This window comes from Toxotes jaculatrix, chromosome 24 (assembly GCF_017976425.1).
Source record: "Toxotes jaculatrix isolate fToxJac2 chromosome 24, fToxJac2.pri, whole genome shotgun sequence".
Taxonomy (NCBI): Eukaryota; Metazoa; Chordata; class Actinopteri; family Toxotidae; genus Toxotes; species Toxotes jaculatrix.
In genome coordinates, this window is record NC_054417.1 from 1,500,179 (window position 1) to 1,524,337 (window position 24,159).

Sequence of the window (24,159 nt, forward strand, 5' to 3'; positions counted from 1 at the left end):
TCACGTTTATCTTCGCTTCGCTAAAAACCGAACTTGTCACCGTGTCAACATATGACTGTCTATTTTACCATGGCCAGTCTGGCCCTGCAGTGAAAACCATTAAAGTCTTAACTGGGAGCAGATGTATGACAGAGCGCGCTCACGGAGGACCCGCCATGACCAAAACAGACTTACACTGCCATCTAGTGGACTTTGGAGACCATCACACAACAGAAAGTACAACATGAAGACTGCTCTATTTTCACAAACTTCAATGTCACTTTTTTCATTTATAACTCAAAAAGAAAAAAGACCTGGCTATAAGATGAAAAACTGTTTTCTCATTAGCTCTATTAGACATTTACATTCAACCACATAAAGTGAGAAAGAAAACACCCAGAGACAACAAAAGCTTTTCTCCTCTCACCAAATCTTTTCCTCTAAATTTTCCAAATTTCTGACATTCTTTTGTTTAGAAAAAAAAAAAAAAAACGGATGGAGGTTTTCCTTCTGACACCACACACGGTGAAACTGCAGTGTGATCAGATCACCTTTAATGTGGTGAGCACGAACATACTGACTTGAACACTCTTACACTGTTAGAAGCAAAATATTGAAGGCAAATCCACAAGATATAATAAGCTGAAAAATTACAAAAACAAACATCATAACAGGAGGTTATATATGTATATGCTGTGCAGACAATGTACAAAAATGATAGGCGTGAGTCTAAAGCCAATATGATATTAAAATACACAATATATGATAATACATATTTTGAAAAATAAAGAAGACAAATATAGACATTTATATACAGGTACACAAAGATACTGCATTTTGGAGCCTTGTTTTTGAAAAAAGTATAAGTACAATGGCTTTGTTTTCATTACAATCTAGAAGAAAGCAACAAGATATATTTATATTTCAATATGCAGAATACTTTGTGAGAAAAAGGCTCTGACTGAAAGTAAAAGACGAGAGATGTGAAAAATCACACACCTTTGAATGTCACGCTTCATTTTGAGTGTTAGAGATTCAGCCTCTGTTGAACACCATCTGTGATGATTTTTGCTGAATCGCCTGCTAACACGCTCAGTTGTTTGTGCTGAGTAACACTGCCAATCTGCCAAAAACGTCCTCTGAGCTCACTGTCCATGTTTTAAACCTCATGATGAAGTTCACCAAAACATCAACAGCGAGCTGCATGAGGAGAAATCTGGGGATTTGTGTGGCTTTATTAACATTTACACTATTTTCCCACGGCTCTGGCTCATAACGCGTCAGCTAATCTGACATACAGCAGATGTTTTTCTGATGCAGCTGTTAGGTGACAGTTTGAGCCCAAAATAAACTGAAAAAAACAACTGTAGAACTCAATCTGCCTCCTACTGTTACTGCAGTTATGGTTTACTACATTACCCAGAATGCTGTTCGACGACCCTCAGAGATGGTAGAAATCGTTGTTGTGTCTCCACAAACCATTAAAAATCTATATTATGTATTCTGACTTGTCCCTTTGGTATCCTCCAGAATAAAGCATCACAGATGGCTTCACTGACTACTTTTTGGTATTTAAGTCAAGTATTCAAGTTTGTGGTCGCTAATTTTGTCTTTTGCAGCTTCTAAAATCTGCTGCAAATTATCCATTCAAAAGAGGCGTTGTTTAAAAAAGTTTCAGAAGTGCTAAAAACTGAGTGACACAAAACTTGCTTAGAAAAAAAGCAGATTTTGCGACTCAGTAGTGGATGAAGCGATTGGGTGCAAAGTTTGAGGCTTTCTCGCGGTGTTTGTTTCAATCTAAGTGCTGAATCACGTTTTTAAGATCAACAGACAATCAAAAAGAGCTCATTTAAAAGGCACTTGAAGTTTCCACCCTTTTTTTTAAACTTGTGACGTGTTAATTTTTTCCATTTTTTCCTCATTTAAAATATACAATAGCTGCCTTTAACTGTTTTACTTCTGCGCTTCGCTGCCGGACGATCGGCGATACTCCCGGTCCGAGCAAGAACGTCGATAAATAAACCACAAGACAGAAAGAGGAAAGATGAACAGGACGGAAATCTGCTGTGGAAAATATGAATAAAAGAGTCCACTCTCTCAGTCAGTGTCTTACAGAGAGACTGACACAGACATTCTGCTCTTCGATTTTCAGGTTTCGTGTGAAGTTCAGATCCCAAAAAATCCTGGTTTAGAATAAAAGAATAAGTCTACTTAGACACGGGTGTATTTTTCTTTTTCATTCTTATTAAAAAATGTAGAATTATTATTTATTCATGTTGTGTTTCATTCCAAGAAGCCATGATAATGACTTAATCCAGTATCAGTTAAATCTAGAGGATCCTTTCTGTTGAAAGCATCATTTCTTCTGAATTTGTGCTAATTTAACCATGAACACCTGTTCAGGGAATCTGTTTTCGTAATAAAGCTCTTAGTGTCCTGTAAGACATGGGATTTGTGAATTATTTTCTCTTCACTATGCTTTGGCAACATTTTTAAGGAATAGTGCAATCAATCTTTAAAAACTGGCTTGGTGAAGCTAAGGCGAGGGCGAGTTTAACTTTGGTTTCGGTCAAAAATTAATTTCCACTGCGACTTTTTGCTCATATTCCTGATGGAAATGTTTTTAAATTGCAACAGACTGTCCCTTTAAAGTCTCAAACAGGTCTGTCAGTTTAAGGCACCATCTGTATTTTTTTCCTCTAAAAGAGGAAAACAACAACACAGAAAAATGAAAGAAAAGGAAAATAAAGAAGAAAGAAAACTGGCTCAGTGACAAAGCTCCGACTGCTTTTCAAATACATAAAAGATGCACTAACAAGCAGCTGTTTCCACTGAATCATCTCTTGTTTAGATCATAAAACTGTTAGTAGGATGATGCTGTGATTTTGTTGTGCGTTTCTTTTTCATTTTTTTTTATATACCCTGTCTGCAAAGCAAATCTCCCTCAGTGGGACAGTAAAGAGTTGAAATGAACTTAATCAAGATGCAATTTCAAAAGGACAAAAACAGCAAAACAATAATACAGATATACATTTCATCCTTCTGAGAGCTCAAAGTAGAAAACAGAGAGATCTTTGGGGAGTAGGTGTGCGGTGGTTGTGCGTCAGAGACAGCAGAGGATTAACAGGAGGTTGTCTCTGTGTTCTTTCTTTGAACTTTCATTCAGGTCAGTCAGTCTCGGAGCAATGTTTGGGACAGTCTGATCCACCGTGTCTGAGACAGAGGTATCAGTGAGGCCTGTGCACGAGAAATTCACCAGAGACGCACAAACCACAACCAACACAAACCAACCGAGTCTTTTCTCATGCAAATGTCAGAAAACTCGTCCAATTAAAAATGAAATTCCGTCCTCGGTCAAACAGCGTGACGCTATTGGTGGGACTGTGCTGTAAAATGCAAACAAAACTGGCACCAACTCCACAGTGTTTCTGCAGGTCAAAGGTCAAATGAGGTAAATGAGCCAGAATGAAGCCGTGAAGGTGAGATGCTGTTGATTAAAGGTGGGACTCAGAGCTGCAATCAGAACAGCTGCTGATTATTTGGTTTTACAAGAGAAAAGACTCAAGTGATGAGGAGGCACGTCTGGTGAACTTCCCTGTCTCCGATCAGCTTCTGTCAACTTCCCCCATAAATGGAAATATTCCCACCAAACAACAACCGCAGTCGATCACTGGCTTGAATGTTCTTCTCCATTGGTCAAATTGCTGGGAATGAACGGGACGATGCAGAATGCTGCAGAGAAATCCTCACACATCCTGAGACTGCTTTTCCAGATGCGTTTGCGATGGAATTTCTCAAACTTGATCATTGCACAAAAGAAATCACTGATTTAGGTCAGGCGTTTTCTGCTTTTGGTACAATCCAACCAGCTCCATGAAAACAATTCACACTTCTTCTTTGATATCCAGCTTCGACAAAAACAAAACAAGCTCCTCTGGACTTCTCCTCCTCGACCAAAGACCAGCTATCCTTAACCAAACTTAAAGCTTTCATTACACAGTAAGAAAAAAAGACAAGGAGAGGTGTCCTGTTTTGTCTCCTCGTCCTTTTTGGGGGCACATTTCTGTTCTTCAGTCTACTCCACTTTCATGTTTAGAGACAGGAGTCTTTTGTTTCCTTTAAACTGCGAATAGGGATCCTCTGCCATCCAGAAGTCACAGCGGCTAAGTCCTATTTGTTCTCTGAGTAGTATGCGTTCCCATCGGGCAGCGAGGGGAAAGGGAAACCTCCGTTCCCGACGACTGGACGGCTGTTGATCTGTGAAAAAGACCAGTGACAGGTTAGAAGATCGGACTTCTCGTCCAGGACCTGACACATTAATAAAAAAAATCTTTTTGCCCAATTTCTTGTCTTGCCCCTGCCCCGTTACAATCCCACACTATTTGTGGTATCTGCCTCATCTAAGGCTCTAATGCAACTTCACAGGAATAAAATCCTGCAGCTTCAAACAGAAAGAAGCTTCATAGCTCTACAGATGCTCCTCTACTTTTTGTTACTATAAAACCATATTTTTTACCTGGGTCTGTTCACTAAAGTTAAGATGCTGTTGTTGTTGCACCAGCAGGCCGTTCAGGTCGAGACCAGCGGTCATTTGACAGGACAGCGCTGCCTCATCAGGATTTGGTATCGCCGTCAGCCCTGGCACAGACCCTCCTCCGGGGAGACCCTGGTAGAAACAGGAGAGCTTGGAGGGGATCTGGTTGCTGCTGGCTGTGTTCATTCGCTGGCAGGAGGGCGCCTGACTGAAGTTCACTCCGTTTACAGGCACAGACGTGGGGGCATTTCTGAACATACAACTGCTAGAAGGCGCCAGAGGTGGCGGTTCCACACCCTGCTGAGCAGGAAATGGTACACTGGGAGTCTCTTGAGTCCTGAACACTGGCCTGCCGTTGACAGTGGTTTGTGGGGCCACAACTCCAGGAGGAGGATTCCTATGAAATCCTGACATTTGGTTGAGGCAGGCGCCCATTTGTTGGTGTCCGCTTGAGATCAGCTGCTGTTGCTGCTGCTCCAGTGGCCAAGACTGTCTCTGATTCTCAGTGTTCTGAGTCTGAAGTGCAAAGTGTCCCTGTAAGCAGCTGGACGAGGGAGGATCTGCGGTAAAACCTGATTCGTTTGAAATATTTTGGGTGTATGTTTGTACGAAGTTGTCAGCTTGGCTTGAGTTGGGGACAGAGGAGCTCCACTGGTCGCCCTGAAAGCTGAACACAGGATTTAACTTTCTTTCTGCGCTCTGGTCCTGGATGCTGGGCATCCTCATCTTCACGTGGTTTTGGATTTGGTTGGAGTGAAGCTGATTGGTTTGTCTGAACCCTCCGAGGCTGTTTTCCTTAGCAGTGACTTGTGAGGTCCTCAGCTGATTCTGTGTCTGTGCACAAGAGTCTGTCAGGGAAGGGTTAAAGGTCACTGGAGCACAAGCGTTGCCAAGACCAACAGCGGTGGGCAGCATTTGCTGGGAGGCGATCTGTTGAAGGGTTGGACCGTTTAGACCAGAAGAATTCAACTGTGGAAGATCCATGTGGGTCAGTTTCATGGTCTCCAGGACTGCAGTCGGTTGCCCACTCATCATCTGCCCTCCGTTTGGTATCAGCTGGTTCTGAAGCTCCAGAGGCCAGCCGAAGTTCTGCTCCCCAGCTTGTTCGGGATCCTGGTTCTGGAGGTCCAACGTGGAGAGGCAGGCTGGTACGTCATCCAGCTGATCTGGCAGCTTGAGCCCACCCTCCTTCTGGAGCTGCTCCTCAACATAAGACAGGATGTCGTTGCTGAGAATGTCATTCAGGTCTTCGCTCATCTCGCAGCTGTTGGTGCTCATCCTCAGCAGCGTACTCTCCCAGCTCTTGAGCTCGTCAGGCCCCACGTCCAGGACGTCAGTGAGGTTGTTGTCCCCGAGGATCTGCTGCAGGGTCTCCATCATGTCCTGAACCGTGGCCTCTGACTTCACCACACTTCCCACCACGGGCTTGGGTGAAGCGTGCTGCCAGATGTCTCCAGGAACATTGACTGTAGCGTGGGTGTCCTTGAAGGCGACATCATTGAGGGAGGAGAGGGTGTTGTTGTGTTCACAGTAGATAGACTGGTCCTGACTCAGCATGCAGCCCAGGATGGAGTTGGGGTTGACAGAGTAGTTGTCTACCTTCCTCTGTTTCGGGGCAGAGCACGCGTCGGGGATGTCGACGGTCGGGGCGATATCGTACAGCAACGCCTCTCCAGTGGCGAAGTTGAACGGCAGCTGCAGGCGTCTGAGGCGTAGCTGTTCTTCTCCTTCTTCATTTCTAAGGAAAATAAGACAAGAGGAGGTTTTTCTTCTGTCTTACACGAGCTGGGATTTGGAGACATCAAACTTGGTTGTGACATTTTGTAAACTAAAGAAATGTATTTTAAAAAGTGAGAAACATTGATCATTTTAATTAATAATTATTAGTTTCGGCTTTGTTTGGCATTAGCAAGCTGCTCAACAGCTATGACTCAGTGTCACCAGTAATTTAATAATGATAATAATAATTTTCCTGAGTTCATTTGTTATTACTCTTAAACTCCCCTCTCCCCTCTTTAGTTGTTAACTTTGGGGCACTCACGTCAAAGCTCTCTGCCGGGCCACGATGAAGTCGGGTTTCCCTGCTTTGAAAACCAGCCTGGCGTTGGCCTGGACCCAGACCCACGTCCCACTTTTGGTCAGCAGCCTGAAGACGGTGAAACCGCTGTCTCCGGTTTTCATCACTGGACACGACACAGAAACGGTCAGATCTATCTCTCCATACATCCACTCATCCCCGACATATAATATGAGGATAGTCAAAAAAACACAAACCAAAAAAACCAGGACGTTTTAAACCAGAAGGTGATATCTTTAAAAAGTGACCACTTTAAGACGTGTTGTTCATTTTGGCTTCTTTAGATATTTACTTCTTAAGTGGTTCTCAGCGCAGTACATCATGTCTGCAGCGTGGATGAAGTGGTAGCCTGACCCCTTCATGCAGAGCTCTACTTCATTGTAACCCAGAACCACCTTCCCTCTGTGGAACACACACAAAACAAAATGAGTGACTGCTTCTCACAGCTCAGATTCTTCAGCGATGGTGAGTAACATCCAAATGAACATATTATATATTAACATATTCATCGTAAAACCTTAAAGACTCTGTGTATGCATCTACCTGGTGTCGATTCCCATGGGCGTGAAGTCCAGCTTGTGTTTGGTCTGGAAGATGAGCGTCTTGGTGCGGATCTCCAGGATGGACGGCGGCTGCAGCGGCGTGCCGATGGAGAACAGAGCGAGCTGAGGTGGAACCAACGTCCCGTCCTCCGACACCCGGCTCTGACCGTGGAGCAGCTTCAGGCGGCCGCGGAAGTTCAGGGCCTGTACACAGAAACAAGTTTATCATCAGTTTTATCATCAGCTGGTTTGGTTTGCAGTCTGTGAGAAACGGAGGAGGCTTCAAGTGGTCGAAATCAAACACATATTGAATTTTAGTTCTAAAATAATCAATTTATCGACAGCTCAATGATTTCTTGTAAACAAACAAAATAACGAGGAAAACAACAAAACGTTACCAGGAAGCCGGAGGAGTTGTCGAGCAGACAGCGGAAACGACAGCAGAAGTTTCTCTCCAGGAAAGATGAATTCTCTGGAGGGATGGCCTGAGGGTCGTAGGTCATCACACTGCTGCTGATATCTGCTGAGTCCTGCTCACCTGCAATAATGAGGAAGTGTTTACCAACTTACAAACGCACAGTTACATCGTGTGTTATCTCATGTCCATACTAATGCAGCCTTTTCTCCTCACAGCTCATTGGGCTGGACTTACTGGGACTCCCTACGGTGCCGTCGGGGTGGCTGGAAGTCGGTTTGAGGGCGAAGTGAAGCTGCCGCCTGAACAGAGCTCGGTCGTCTGTGTGGATCAACTCAAACACGCTCTGATGGACGACGTCCGACTGCAGACAGAGACAAACACATTACTCTCTTCATCTTTTTTCTGTCCCGTATCAGTGGAATTTCACATGTAGACTTCCTGCACAGTCACAGTTCTTGAAACAGAAATGTGGCAGCTGCAGAACCATTAAGCGGAACAGCAGCTGCTGAAAGAGGTGAGTGCAGTCGTCTCTTCACGTCGCAACAAATCCAGCTTTATTTACCTTAAACGACGCTACAATCTGAGCAGATCTGACTTTCTCTTGTGCAATTAATGAGTTTTACATCAGAACATTTTATGTGAGGCTTAAACCGTGAGAGGGTAACGTCCCTGTCTTTCACCACTGGTTTTGGGCTGTGCGCACATGTGAACAAAATCACAACAAATATTAAATAACGGCCTGTCTGTGTTGGCACAAGTGAGTAAGACTGGCTCTTCTCCAGCTCAGCTCTCAGTCCTCGTTTGGCCTAGCGATTTGTTGGCGAGCTCCGTCTCTGCCAATGTTTGCACTGGCGAGCTGCGTTCAGGACCGATGATGCAAGTGTAAACACGTGCACGGTGTGAACAATGCTCCAGCGGATGAATGGCACTGACTTAAGGCTGGAAACACAGAGACACCGTTGTGCTAAAGGGCCGAGGTGCTGAGCGGACCACGCCTCTCGGCTTCTTTCTGTTACTCAACCATCGACAAACAAACCAGACACAAAACCCTCCTTTGTCAGCGGCGCTGAAAAATGGCTTCGCTGGGTTTTGTTGAGTTCAAAACAACCTTGAAGTCAGGATTTGTGAGCACGAGAGGTTGGTGAAACTTTTGTCAAGCTTTTCAGCACTACAGGACGAGAGAGGCGTGCTGCGGACACCTCCAAGTTAGATTCACATTTCAGCTCAAATAAAAGAAGAAACCTCAAATAAACTGAGAAATACATATTGGCATCGACCAATCAGTATCATCTAAATCTTCCCGAGGCTTTCCTCTTTTTATACCCAGATTTATCCCTGGTGTGATCTCGCCCGTCTGCTCTTTATCGTCGGCTTGTTTCCTCTTTTATCTGCTCTGTGACTGTATTTAGAGCTGCTCTATAAATAAAGTTTATAATGGTAATAAACAGTCAAAGCAGCTGGTGCATCTTGGGCTTTACCAGCCACTGCAGCCTCCAGAACAAAACGTTTCCTTCCCTGATTAGCATCCTGACTTCAGACTGTGTGAGTGTGTGTGGGTGTGTGTGTGTGTGTGTGTGTGCTGTGCACTCTCCCCAGGCAACGTTTTTTTGTGTTGCTCCACTCTAACTGCAGACATCTTTAACCCCAGTTCAAACGGATGTGTTTACAAGTCAAGAGTTCACAGCCAACAAAGCAGTTCAGTTCTCATGCACACACACACAAACACAAACACGAACACACACACACACACACACACACACACGCGCGCGTTTGGAGCAGCTTTGAAAAATGGCATGTTAAGTTTAAGTCTTTCAACATGATGAAGCTTTAATAAAAAACTGAGTGACACTGCAGGGGAATAATCATGCCGGTGTTTTTGGATGTTTTTAAACTTTATTACGTTGCTCCATTCTGTAATGTTTTTACTTTGATTTCCCACAAACCGGGCAGCCTTTGGTTTCAGTTCTTTTCTGTGTCCTCTGCATGACGATCATGTTTGGTTGTGTGTGTCTTTTTGGATCTGTGATTCTCTCTCAGTGTCCCTGGTTTTACCACAGGGGAGAATTTTTACAGTCACTGCTTTTAACTGCATCCAGCAAACCAGAACAAAATGTTCACTGTGACAGATTCAAATGTCTTTTATGCTGCACAAACATGAAGTGAAACCAACTGCTTCATGGACAGCAGGAAACAGGTACAGACTGTGCACCGTTCTGCTCCTTTAAAGGATGTTTTTAAGAGGAACATCAGAGTTCAGCAGGTCAGTGAAGACTGTTGTGCAGTGAGGAGTTATTTCTGTATCCTGGCTCCTCCTCATACTGACTGATGTTATCATTTCTGGGGCAGATAATTGCTGCTCTGAAGAAAAAAAATGCTCAAGCAGCAGATCTACAGATTTTATTTTTTGCACACCATCAGTTTTGTGCATTAAAAAGCCTTTAATTTCCCAGAATGTGTCACAAAACAACAGAGCAGGGTGAGAAATATCATGGGATTGGCTCAGTGCCATGTTTTTTCCAGTTTGTAAAACCTTATGACGGCGGTAGACCACCCCACAAATCCCACGTCAACGCCAAAACAAACATGGACAGCAACCAGCAGCTCGTGCTGTTTATAAGCAGAGTTATATAAAAAGCACAGAGTCTGCTGAGAAATTCCTAATCAACAGTCGCAGTGCGTCTCTCAAACTCTACACTGAACGTTACCATCACTCCACTGTTATTCAGAGACGCTCTCACCTGATGGAAGCCCAGGAAGTCCTGGATGGTGGGGGATGTGTAGAAGATGTAACCTTCAGCCGTCACCACCAACACGAAGCCGTTCAGCGCCTGAAGAACAAAGAAAAAACGTCGGTCTTTATCTACATTTTGCTTTTTCATCTCTGCGGAGGAAAAACACTGATGTGTATAAGGTGTTACCTGGAGCAGCAGGTCTCCCTCAGAGAAGCTGACTCCGTCGATAGAGGTCACCTGGGAGGAGAAGGGCGAGGAAGAAGAGGTGGTGGAGGGGGTGGTGGAGGACGGAGTCAGCGTGTTCTGGACGTTTCCCCCGAACATCAGGCTCCGCTCGCTGGTCCAGCTGGAGCCGTTCTGGCTTTTCTTCATGGTGGCTGGAGGTAAGAAGAAAGAAGACCTGTTAGATTTCTTTTCTATCACAAAATAATTCAAAATGTATTTGCAAAAGGTAGCGAGTAGTTTCCAGGAACCAAACGCTAACTGAAGAAACAACTTTTACTTTTCTCCACTCTGTGTTCAAATCTCTGTATACAGTTGCAGACATTTTGTTTTGGGTGATTGCAGCACGAACTCTGCAGCTGTCAGGTCCGTAAACAGCTGATTGTGTTAAACTCGATATTTTCTCCTAAAGATCCACTGAAATAAAAAGCGTGAAGTGAGAAAAACAGAAAGAGGAACAGCACATCTCTGCCTCTTTCTATCAGGGTGGAGCGGCCTGATGTTTCCTGTCGTCTTACAACACTGTCGCTCCACTCTTCCTCCTCTTCCTCTTCCTCCTCTGGCACTTATCAAGCACTTGTTATCACTGAGAGAGCAGCAGAAATACGAGAGAAGAAATAACTGCGCCGAGCACCTAAAAATATCTTCTGAGAGAGGAAGCAGGTGGATTTTAGAGGAGGAAACCAGTTAAAGATGATGATGGATGGACTGATGGAGGACGAGGAGGACAAGGACAGATACATGTATGATTTATCCAAATACCAAACCAGCTTTTTCAAAAGAATCAAACGGTTTCAGAGCAGAAGAACTCTGAACTCCGGACCTAGCAAATTTCTGACATTTTATAAACCAAAAATTAACCGATTAACAACCAGTGGATTAATTAACAGTAAGAATAAAAATTAGCTGCAGCCGCTAAGCAGCTACGCAGGCTGCTGCTTTGGAGCACTGGCAACGGTTTTATACGAATTCAAGCTTCAAATTATCTGTAGTCTGACACCAATACAAAGACCCACACACACACACACACACACGTACACACACACACACGTACACACACACGCAGTGGATGGAGGCTGGCTCAGCCCAGGCCAAACGAGGATAACAGGCAGAGCCACAAAATTACCCGTTGGCCTCGGCGTTTCCCCTGTGGACCGAGCGCAGAGGGGTGGCAGAGAGTCTGGAGGACGAGACTCTTGTGAAGTGGTCGACGGAGGCGACTCCATCGATCTGGATCGAGCTGGTTTTCTAGTAGAAGAGTTTTGTTTCTAAATGAGATCGCCAATGCAGTGTCTTCTCGTGTATAATTTGGAGATACCGGATAATAACCCTCAGATTACAGCTTATAACTCCCTGAAAAAGTTATAAAGAGCGTTTTTTTGGAAATGTTTTTTCTTCTTACGGTGATTAAATATGACAAGCTCACGTTCTGATCTGAAATAAAATCTTTAAAAATGTCTGCACGACATAAAACTGTAGGAAAACTCATTGGTAAAAACACTGAGAATGTTTTATTTCTATATGATGCACTAAAGATTTACACATTTTTTCAGTGTCTGTATCAGACTTACAGATGAGTTTGTACTTTAAAAACATACGAAGAAAGAAACAAATGCACAGAACGTGGGCTAAAACTGGTCGGATGTAAAACACAGCAAAGTGATGGATTTCTAACTGACTGGTAAAGACACCTCTGCAGTAAATGTGGTCATTTGCTGTGGTTTTAAAAAAATTTCTTCTCGTCCACTGCTGTGACAAAATGAAAAAGTGGAAAACATTTGGGAAAAAGTGTCTCATTTATTGGTTATTTATGGTTTGGTGCCTTTCCAATCAGCGAGGACAGAGGTGAGACATGAATTTCACAGAAGCAGCGTGATGTTTGAGAATGAAAGCCATTATTTTGAAACCATAATGATTCAGAAAGCCTTTAAGAATCTGTCATTTCTAATCTTATGTGATCACTGAGGTATCTAATGCGTCTCCAGACTCACTGCTGTTATGTTCTGGTCACATTTTGATTTGGTTTAACAAAAAGTCGACTTTCACAGATTTCTATGCTGCACAGATTCAGTGTGATGCCCATCCTGAAGGCTTCATATATCCTTCCATATGTATCCTTCATACATATGGAATTTCAGATCCATATCACTGACACAAAACCTGTAAAATGTCAGGTAATATTCAGGTTTAAAGATAAATCCAAAGGGGAGACATCAGCTCAAGTCCTTACCTCTGCTGAGGCAGACCAGGTGGTATGACATCTCAACATTTACGTGTGATATCAGACGACATGTTCTCGAGCTGTGGCAGGAAATGCAAAGGCTGTGGGCGTTCAGCCGACGTTACCAACCAGACGATTTGGTACCCAAACAGAAACGCACGCCACGAGTGGCCGGTTTGATCACAGATGAAGGGAACGCAGAATTTGAGTTATGGAACAGTTGGTACAAATAGAAAAACACACCAAATGGCCAAGAGAGGTAGTCTGGGTGGAGTCTGATTCACCAACAGAAAAACAAAGAAAGACCCAAGATTTGTTTGGTGAGAGACATAAATCAACCAGTTAAACAGGCAGAGAACAAAAAAACCAAAAGAACTGTCCAATATTTTATTTTTTATTACACTCTTCGATGCCCTCTGATCTGCTGATTTACACCGCTGTCTGTTTTATTGAGTTTGATTAATGGTGCTGCATACCGCTCACACTCCCAAAGCTGCATCTCCCTGGCTTCACACATGTTGGACGACGGCCACACTGAAAGCTCAGGCTCCAAAAATCTGATTACTGACGCAACAACAGAGAATAAACCGACATAAAAGGGAACGAGACTGTAAGAACCGCTCTGCACTGTCGTGACATCGCTCATTTAGCTGCTTCTCTCTATAACTTTCTTTTTATAATTTAGGTTTTCAGAAACATCTGCAGTCGGCTGGCTAACACAGGACCATTTACAGCAACACTGCTTCATGTCCGATGATATGAAGCGTTTACCTGTCGATAACAGACTAATAACCTCCCGTCTGTCTGACAGCAGACCTCTGGTAATTTCCCATCGTGTGCTGTGAGATGTGTAAACATGCGAGCTTAAGTAACAGCTTCATGTTAAAACAGACTCCTTCTCATTTTTAATCCCATGCTCCTTTGCTCTCCCGCTCCTTTGCTCTCCCGCTCCCGCTCCTCTCAGGCAGTTTTCCCCCCACACGCTGCCAAATGTTTTACTGCTCCCACAGCATGCTCTGCACGGCGTTTAACATGATTTATGGCAACTCACAACAGCGCCAATCCATTTAATGCACTCTCACATTTCACAAATTTAAATACTGAATCCTCTTTTCTTCTGCTGGTCTACAGCAGCATTAAACACTTGAACCTGAGTAGGTGCATACAGCACAGACGCCCGGCCTCATCAGCAGCATTATGAACATTCCCACCTGGGAGCCACAGTCTCTTGCTTTAAACCAATGGGAGCTTCCCAGTACAACCACAGACAATTATTCTGGGCATTTAGCAGCATTTACAGGGTCTATTGTTGCCAGCTGATTGTACAGGGCTGTGACTAATGATTATTTTCAGTTTCAGTGGATTTGTGGATTGTTTTCTTGATTAACAGATTAATTGTTTAGTCTCATATATATCTAAAAGAAGTGAAAAATGCAAGAATATTTTAATATCCTCATCCTAAATGACAAATCATTTCAAACAAACTACTATATGAATAAAATCTGTTCTTAGTCATTCTTATATATCAAAGATTCACGAGTTCCTTTACCAAAATTTACTCTTGTTCCTTTCCATCTGGAGCTGTACTGAGCCCTGAAATCACCTGTGCTGGAAACAAAACCCTGCAGACTCTCAGCATCATGACACCTGGTTTCACATCTTCTCTGCGCAAACACTCATTCCACGCTTACAAAGAATCATCTTACGGGAACAAAGTTTCTCAGCAGACGGCACCTGAAGACTAAATGGAAACATCCACCACCTGAACAACAGTGACATCTACAGTCATTAACCGTGACTGAGTCCAGACAGAAACTGGGCACGAGTCAACTTGTGCTCTTTGTCGACTAAATTAGACTTTGACACATTTAGTAGGACGGGATAATGATTATAAATGCAAATATGAAACAGTTGTGTAACACAAACAACATGTGCTGTGTATATGTGTTCACAAATATTGAGTAAAGGTGCATGTTACCCAAAACTAGACAAGAGAATAATGAGTGTGCGTCTTTGTCTTCAGTTTCACTGTTGCCTTTGTGTGGTTTTGGTGTAAGTGTGTGTAGGGGGGGGCAGGGGGCTCTGCCTGGGCATGCCCAGAGTTAAGGCCTCTAATGCACACTCATACACACTCATAGCTGGAGGCGATCTGGTTTAGTGCTTCAGCGTCTCAGTACAGCAACAATGAGCTATTTTAGTACCGAGAAGAACAGGGTGAGACAGAAGTTTGATTAAGATGAGGAAGAAGAAATGAAAGGAGCGAATGAGACTGAAATAGAGCAAGTGTTGAACGAGTGCTAAACAGAAAAAGAAGTGCAAGAGCACAGATGAAAGACAAAAAAGAACTGACTATCAAAAGGAATAAATACAAAGGTTCACACAGCTTTATTCAAAAATGTGCCAGAACGAAAACAAAAAATAAACAAAAGTCTGACAAGAAAAACATCAAATCTAAGAGGACCACTGCAGGTGCCCTGGGGAACTCCCAGGCTTTTTTTGACGTGGTAAAAAAAAAAACCCCACTTCATCTACCCCCCTCTACCCCTGAATGGTTTTAACAAGGAACAGCTGACTCCTACCAACTGCCAGAGCCCTCATAAAACAGGAGAAGCCCCCAAAACCACCACAACCCCCTCCACCTCTTCTTCTCCTATGGCTTCACAATGAAGTAGAGGGTCCCTGGAGCGCTCAACCCGGCCCCTCCCCAGCTTCATTTATACTCTACACCGATCAAAAAAGGTTCTGCATGGTACCAACAAAGCTTGGTGCTGTGAAGACCCCTCTTCCAATGCTGTTGTGATTCTATACTGAACTTTAATAGTGCTCAGATGGTTTGACATTAACTTTATGGGGCTGTAAAGGAACTAAAACTGCTCCACTGCACTTCTGTTCCTACATATGACCTTAATGTTGGTATTTTCACAGTGTTTAGGTGAGCTGCATCAGGCCTGCTCACTCTACACCCCCACGATGGGCTGAAAGATGAAGCTAAGGGGTCACACAATGATTCCTAGTGTAGAAGATTACATTTCTTTGATAACAAATTCTCGTTATTTTTATGCTCAAATTTGCTGATTCCACCTTCTTAAATGTGATAATTTGATGCTTTTCTTCATCACTGACAATAATGAATCGAATACCTTTTCCTGGGCCTCGATCTTTAAGACCAGAACTCGTGAACTTGTTGACCCACAGTACATGAAATAATTTTAGGCTGGTGCAACCCTGCAGCCCACCACCTCCCCATCTCTCTTCTGTATTTCTATCTTATTTGTGAACATGCCACCCCCTCCCCCCAAATCCCTCCATCTCCCGACACCCGCTCTGAAGCACTTTGCGGTTTCTCTTGACTTTGAAACCCAAGAGCTGAATGGAGTCATTGTTCTCCACTGCTTTGGACTGCAGGATGGAGGAGGAGGAGGAGGAGGAGGAAGAGGAGGGAGGGAGGGAGGGAGGAATGGGGGGGGGGGGGGGGTGACAGGAGATCGGCATCACCAACACTCATGCTCTCTCTTTCTCCCTTTCACTCTCAGTAATGCTCGCTCTCCCTCTCTGTGATCCTCTGCAGGTTTGGACATGAACGGCGAGAGGACTTTGCAGAAGTACAGAAAAGGCCTTGTCTGGTTTGGAAATCGAGAAGGGTTTCAGATTCAAAGCTCCCTCTGAGTGCTTCTGCATTTTAAATCATCTCTCTGTGTTTTTAACATGTATCATCTGTTGTCTGATGTGTGTAGTTTCCTGTTATGCTGCTGTCCCTTTGATCAATGACAATTTGTTCAGCTTGGCACACACACAGAGCTCGGACCACATGTTATCTGCACCGTTAATAAAAGACATTATTTGTCTTTTGATGGTGCGATCAGAAACCGCCACCATTAAATTTCACCTGCACGTATTTAGAAATATGTGTGGGACAGAAAAAAAACTGTCCATCAGTCTGTTATGAGCTTTAATATCTGCCATGTTTGACAACCTGAATGCAAGTTGAATAGAGACTAAAGACCGTTCTTGGCCTTTGACTGTTTAGTTTTTATGCTCTGATGTCTTTATTCATACACAATTTTGTCTAAGTTTTTACTGTCATTATACTTTATAATGTTTTTTTCTTTGAGGCATCATTCCCTCAGGTGTCCCCCACCTCTGACACCTGTCACTCATCAGTCACCTGAAGCATTGATTGCTGATGTGACACTAATCTTTCTAATCTCATTTTTGTTTTCTTCCTCCGCGGGTGTCGTTACTGCAACTTCCTGCTCTGTGGTTAAAAGTCTCACTTTGATAACCACAGCTATTTCACTGATGGCCGCGCCCAAATGGTGAGGCCACTGAAAAATGGTAAACAACCCAACGTCCCAACCACGAAAGAACGTGAAAGGTCGATTACAGGCAGACAGGGGATTCAGGATGGAAAATATGCACAGTTTATGCAAAATATAACTGAACTCTTTGTTATTTTAATGAGAGCAAAGTGTCCAAACGCAGGTTTAAGATCCACACTGACAGACTTTGTGTCTTCGGGCTGTGCAGTAACTTCCAGCGCTGTCAGCTGGCTGCCGGCCTGAAACTGACTGATGATTCCTGCTGTCTGTCGTTTCCATCTGTCAAAGTGTGCATGGAAAGACTGCACACACACACACACACACACACACACACAGACTGCTCCAGCCCTTAACCTGCTCTTGCTACAACAACGCTGACCTCTGACCCCCTGGCATGCTGCGATAAGGCTGAGTCTGGAGGAGACGTCTCAACGTTTACATTCCCCTGTCTGAACAGCAGGTCACCCTCGGGTGATACTGCACACGACCCACCACACCCTCACACACTCACACTCACACACACACACTGAGATCATACCAGTCACTCATTAAATGGAGGGCAATTTCAGGAGTTCAGCTTGAGCTCATCGCTCAAAATCTGTGAAAGATGAGTGTTTCATGTAAACCTCATACTGCAGATGTGTGTTACTCAAGTTCGAGTTTAAGTTTAAGTTTTCTCTGACCTTTCAAAGCAAGCAAGCAAAGACTGGCATCAGTTCCTGTGCCTTCACCCACCATCACAGGTAGGTGTCTATTCGTTCTGCTTTTATCTTCAAAAAATCTTTTCAGATAACATCTTGGTGCCCTCGAGCAAGGCAGTGAGTCTAGTAGCTGACAGCACAAAACCGTGGACTATTTATTCCTGCACTGAAGCTTTTAGTATCAAATCAGTTTTCACTTCTAAAAGTGAGTTTGTGGCAAAGACACAAGAGAATAAAGGTTAAAAATACAGAAAGTATTTTTCACACAGAGGAAAAAAACGGAAGCAGTGAAATGAGAGCAGCACAACAGAGTTTGGAAACATGTTTCAGAGAAGTGTCTGCACTCAGAAATACCTAAAAAGAAGAAGGTCATAATGGTGACACCCAGAGAAAGAACTACAGAAAGAAAGAAAAAGAAAGAAAAGAAAGGAAGGTTTGATGCTCAGGGAGGAAGAGTGTTTGCTTCAACTACTGGAAATACGGCTAATTTGCTGTAGTTGCTGCTTACTTTCAAATGAACCCCCTCATACACACAAACACACACACACACACACACACACACACACACACACACACACACACACACACAAACACACACACACACACACTCAGCCTCGCGTGCGAACTTTCAACCCCCAGCATCCTGAGCTGAGAAAGGAGAGGAAGGAGGCCGGTGGAGGAAAAGACAAGGAGAGAGAGAGGGAAAACATTAGCATGATTACTGTGTGAACGAGCAGACACACACACACACACACACACACACACACACACACACACACACACACACACACACACACACACACACACACACACACAGAGCCAATGGTGACAGCTGCCAAAGTGTCTGATATGCCTTTACTGGCTCTTGAATGGTTTGCATGATTACATGTTCTCCAATTTGGAACTGCTAAATGTTATTATACAGTAGATACTGATGGGGGGGGGGGGGGGGGGGTGAGGACGGGTAGAGGGGAGGTGGAAGGATGAGGGGGATGGACCAAAAGCGGAGAAAGAGCAGAGGGAGAAAAACGAAAAGACAGGCAGGAGGTGAGAGAAGACGGGAAGTAAGATAAGGAAAGGAGGAGGTGAAGGGATGAGGAGAGACAGGAGGAGGAGGAGGTGTAAGATGGAGGAAGATTACAGCTTAGTGGAAAGAGGAGGAAAGGTTACAGAGAGGAGGTGGGAGGAAGAGGAGAAGGAGGGCAGAGGTGGAAACAAGAGAGGTATAGTGAGGTAGAAGGAGACATGGGAGGGGAAGGAGACATTGTCAAAGGGGGAGGAAAGAAACAGGATTAGAGGGAGGAGGATGAGGAGGACGAGGAGGAGGAAGAGGAGGGGGGAGTGAGAGTGGAGCAACAGCCAGTAATCTGTAATGGAGTTTGAAGCATAATGTAGCTCCGGACCTCTTATCGCTGTCGTGCCATGGACCCATTGAGGACAGGAAACACCGCCCCCCCCCCCCCCCCCCCCCCGACACAAACACACACACGCACACACACACACACACACACACACACACGCACACACACACAGAGTAATCAAGCTCAAAGCAGGAGAAAAGCTTCTCTGTATAAACAAGTGGCCATTTGCACCAAACCTGGTTTCAAAATAAATATAAATTAATATAAAATAAATTTAAGATACAGAATTATCACCATCAGGTTTTATCTTATTAACGGTAGATCTACCTGAACTCCGCTTTCTCTGTCTCTGTCACACCACCACACTCCTTCCTCTGCGCACTCAACCAAACTGGAAAACCACCCTAACACACACTGGTTCTGTCTGGGACTGGAATCCTCTGAAAACTGCCCAGAAATAATAATAAGCTCATGGCCAGAGTCTGCAGCAGGGTACACTTCAGCCTGCCACTTAACCTCCACTCATTTGTTTCTCCCTAAGGCAATTTGTCTTGATGCAAAAACATGGTGACAACTTCGAGTGTGGGGTTGTGTGATTGTTATTATTGCCCGTGGCAGCAGTAATGTTAATCCATTAAACCCTATAAGCTGCCTTATTTATTGCTGTTGTGAAAACTAAAAGCAGCAGAGGATGTGTTCACAGTCTGAGCACTGATTATTATTCATCTGTTCTGATCAGTAGCTCCTGCAGCTGCAGCTGCAGCTGGATGATTTTATCAAACTTGTACGTCTGATAAAAGTTTTTGCAAACATGTGAAATGTGACTGTGTCAGCTAAGTTCCTGCTGCCTCCAACATGAGCATCGTGCGCTGAGCCCGGCACACCTGTATGGATGTGACCCTGAGTGCTGACTGACAGGCGCTCTCAGCAGCAGACAGGCTCGGCAGGCAGCCAGTGGAGTTGCGTGTAAAGAGTTTATTTAGACGAGAGAGGGAGAGGGAGAGGGAGAGGGAGAGAGGACTGGGGGGAGGGGGTGTGTGCTGGGGGGGAGGGCGCTTTAAAAGATGTTTTGTTCAAACCTGAGGGAAGAGAGCGAAGAGGTCTCACTCCTGTCAGAACTCAGGAACCAAATGGAAGGGTAGAACTGAACTGAGCACACAGAGCTGAGCAGATCTTATCTTGTATAAACTGTGTGTCTGTAGCACTAACACATGCATATACACTTACACATATACACTTAGAAATGTATGCACACAGTTGCACACATGAATAGATGCATGCCGCTGTACACACAGGAAAAACATTATATAGAAATATGCATGTGTGTATAAACATATTGTAAATATGCATTTGTGCGTACATATACAAATTTATTCACACACACAAATGTGCAAAAACCTGCACAAAACAAACATACAAGTGAAAAGCACACAAAGACACACACCCAAAAAATGACAGATGGGCTCTGTTCCTGGCAGTGTGTGTGTGTGTGTGTGTGTGTGTGTGTGTGTGTGTGTGTGTGTGTGTGTGTGTGTGTGTGTGTGTGTGTCTGATCATGTCTGAGTGATAAGTTTCCTCTGCCAAACATTCTCTCTCTATTTCTCTCTCTCCGTTTCTCTCTCTCCCTTCGCCTCATTCTGTCCTTCCTCCTCAGTTGTCATCGTCCACCTTCTGTCCTCCTGACCTGAGAAATGACTAATTGATGTGTTGATCAATCATTTGAGCTCCAAAATAAATAAAACACGAGCAAATAAAGACACATATTCACCAGTTTGACAACACGTGACCCATGGGACTGCAGCCAGTGATTGTTTCATTATCAATGAATCTGTATGTTTCTCACATCACATCACATCACATCACATCACATCACATCACATCACATCATGTGTCACTGGAAGCAGGCACTTTGATTTATTTACATATCTAATAAACTCATATCAATCTCAGGACAAAAGCCGGCTGAATGGCGTCTTACGGAGGTTTTCCCGGTATCTGCGCTCAACTCGTGTCATTTTAAGACGAGTGAATCAGAGGAAAACCCAGCCGACCTCAGCAGCTTCCTGCCTCAGCTCGGCGGTGGGCGGTGAAACCCAGAGGAGCTCGCGTAAAATGACATGAGCTATGCCGTGATTCAGCCTTCCCTCAGCTTTCACCTGCGAGCGACACTCAGAATAGATTCTTCTTCTGCCACATCCACCTGTGGCTTTGATTACATGTTGATTTATTCAAATGATGAGGTTCTGGAAAGTTTGCTGACACAGCTCTGACATTATGTGGAAACTGTGGCGTGTCAGTTAGAAATATCAAGAAAAGACTATGTTCAAATATGAAAAGAGCAAAAATAGATTTCATTCCTGCATGACATTTCACTTATTTTATATTTTCCTTTTTTCTTATTTGATTTGATTTCTTATATGACTACATTTTGTCTTGTTTTGTCTTCACCAGTTCTCATTACAAAAAAGAGAAACGTCATGGTTTGATGAGATTAATAAAACAAAAACAGAATGATTTTTACTTGGCAATGAGGTGAAGAAGAGCTTTAAAATGAATAAAATAGCAGCTCAAAAGCTTAAATTCAACTTTATTTTTGTTTTGTAATTTGTTTATTTCACCTTTTTTGTTAACTTTGACTAAATCTTCACTTAAAAAGTGTGTGAAACTTTTCTGTCAGTTCAGATGAACTTTCTTCACCAGATTTCCCTGAAAAAATGCCATTTTTAAACTAAGGATTTTACATGAGTTGAATGAGAGATTGGTTATAAACAGAGTGAAAGAGAAAAAGCTGCTTCCATTCACAGTGCCGAGCCACACTCCTACTTATGTGCTGCAGCTATGTCTGAGTCCTGAGACCAAAATTTCTGAGTTAAAAAAGAAAGAAATAAAAAATCCAGTAAATCTTCATGTAAACAAAGCCAGGTGTGGTTCACGCTGCAGCCTGCGCCTTTAAAACCCTCAACTGAGCCGCTTTCTTTTCATAGGTGATGCCACGTGCTGTGGGCGCCACGAGGCGGAAGTGGTAGCACTTGGCTGCCACTGTGGTGAAACACACACACACACACACACACACACACACAGACACTATGTAAATGCGAGTGATGGTTCATTATTTCCATCAGTACTGGGTGGTTTGATGGAGAGATTAAGGTTAAATATACTTCATTTTTCACCTCGGTTTCGTCTCGAGGTGACGCCTCCTGAGTGTGACAATGTCTTCGTCTATGCAAACATCCGTCCCTGCTCTGTAAAATACTGCCTGTCTCGACCTCTTCACATAACAAAGTCTTGACAGATCTACATCGTATTTATGAAGAGACTGTTTCTTTTTCCCAAATCCTGCTGCATCGAGTCTGAAACACTGAAGGGAAATACTAAAACCCAATAAAACTTCATTGCTTCCTCTTTCATGTTGGCTTGAGGCAGAAAAGTGCAAACATTTTGAGGGGGAGTGGTATCGCAAAACCGATGCACACTTTGGCCAAATTCTGTGACTGGAAAGACAAAAACACACTGAGTCTGAGAGAGACAGAGTGAGCAGCACACGAAGCCAGTGCAGATCCCAGAGAAGGGTTAGGGTTAGTGAAGTGAAACCCTTCAGCGGGATGTCTGAGCAGGGGAGTTATCAGCCTGCGAACACCAGACTGATCAAAGATCAGCGCTGTGTGTCTGGCATCTGCTCCCTGAAGCCTCCCACACAATCACATCCAGACTGCACATCTGCACAGCTGTGCATAACATGGAAATCTCATATTAAGGAGCCAATATTGGTCTTTTATTAAATATCAGATCCACCTCCAGTCAGAGCTGTAGATAACCTTAATAATATTTCCAATGAAATAAATATCTCTCAGTATTTATTATTACAGTTTCCCCATTGAAACTGTTTTCCAGTCTTTTATTTTAGAGCATTATTTCACTTAAACAACATAAAAACTGCTTCCTGATCTGCATTAAAGAGTCAATGTATTCGACCGATCTGTGCAAATGGTTTACCACAGCGCACGAGACTACTGACTCCAGAGTTCTTCTTTCTGAACCTGAAGGACATGTTGAACTGGGGGAAGACGCCGCGCTTTCACGAGAAGCAGTGGTCGATTCACTCTCGTTTTTGTCGTTGAGCTCGATGTGGCTGCTTCCTGTTTCGTCAGCGAGGAGAGAGTGGAGCTGCTGTCTCAAGCAGTCACATCAACTATCAGGTGTTCAACTGAAAACTGAAATGAACGCTTGAGTCTTAAAAACAAAGAAAGCTTAAAAAACCACGACGGTTTTGTTTCCTCCTGCATTTCCTGCAGCTTCTGACGCTCTGACCTGTTCCAGCCTGAGAATAATGAACTCAAAATCAGAGCGTCTCTTACTGTCTCTGCCGATCGGTCATGTTGTTGTTGCTCTAACCGTCTCACTGTGAAGCCTCAGATACACAGACACACATGCAGAGAGCTGCAGTACATGTGAGGACACTCACGCCGTCGCAGTGTAACAGAGGTGAATGCAGACAAACAGGCTGGGTGGGTTCGCTCCAGCACGTCTGCAAGAATGTTGTGACACACTGCCACTGTAACGACTAACACTGCTGATGCTGCTGATGCCACGACCTCATCATCATGAAAACCGGCAGCAAAAAGCAAAACCCGCCAACGAGCAAGGCACCAATTATTGTACAGAAGGTACACACAGAGGTCTCACCTGTAGCCAGGGAGCGCAGAGGCCATCAGACATAAAGAGAAAGAACAGAAGGTGCCATTAGAGGAGACTGAGGACTGAAGCAGCTTCACAACTATTGCACTTGAGGGTTTGTTTTCCGAGCTCCAACTCTCCAGCTCAGATTTCACATCCAGCTTGTTTACATGCACACAATAAACCAAGTCCCTCAGAGAAATCAGGTTACGCAAGTAATCAGACGGCACGTTTACATGAACTGTCGTGACCTGGTTGCTGTAAATTCGTGTGAAACGTGCAGCAGGTCAGTGACTCGTGTATTTTAGCAGCTTCTTCTTTCAGAGCAGATGTGTCTGAATTTTACAGTCAGATCGTGAGTCCAGCTGTGAAAACT

At 43.9% G+C, this 24,159-nt stretch overlaps 1 protein-coding gene across 1 annotated transcript in view; it reads right to left on the reverse strand.

The window, feature by feature from the left end:
• Positions 1-487: 487 nt before the first annotated feature.
• Positions 488-24,159, reverse strand: part of ahr2 (aryl hydrocarbon receptor 2) — a 46,340-nt gene continuing 22,668 nt past the window's right edge. Inside the window, exons 3-11 of the mRNA XM_041032231.1 lie at positions 10,469-10,659; positions 10,289-10,378; positions 7,785-7,911; positions 7,531-7,670; positions 7,134-7,336; positions 6,883-6,992; positions 6,555-6,696; positions 4,496-6,251; positions 488-4,236 (exon numbers count right to left, since the gene is read on the reverse strand). Of these exons, the coding sequence (XP_040888165.1) occupies positions 4,150-4,236; positions 4,496-6,251; positions 6,555-6,696; positions 6,883-6,992; positions 7,134-7,336; positions 7,531-7,670; positions 7,785-7,911; positions 10,289-10,378; positions 10,469-10,659 (2,846 nt within the window). The 3' untranslated portion in view covers positions 488-4,149. The remainder of the gene's footprint in view (positions 4,237-4,495; positions 6,252-6,554; positions 6,697-6,882; positions 6,993-7,133; positions 7,337-7,530; positions 7,671-7,784; positions 7,912-10,288; positions 10,379-10,468; positions 10,660-24,159) is intronic.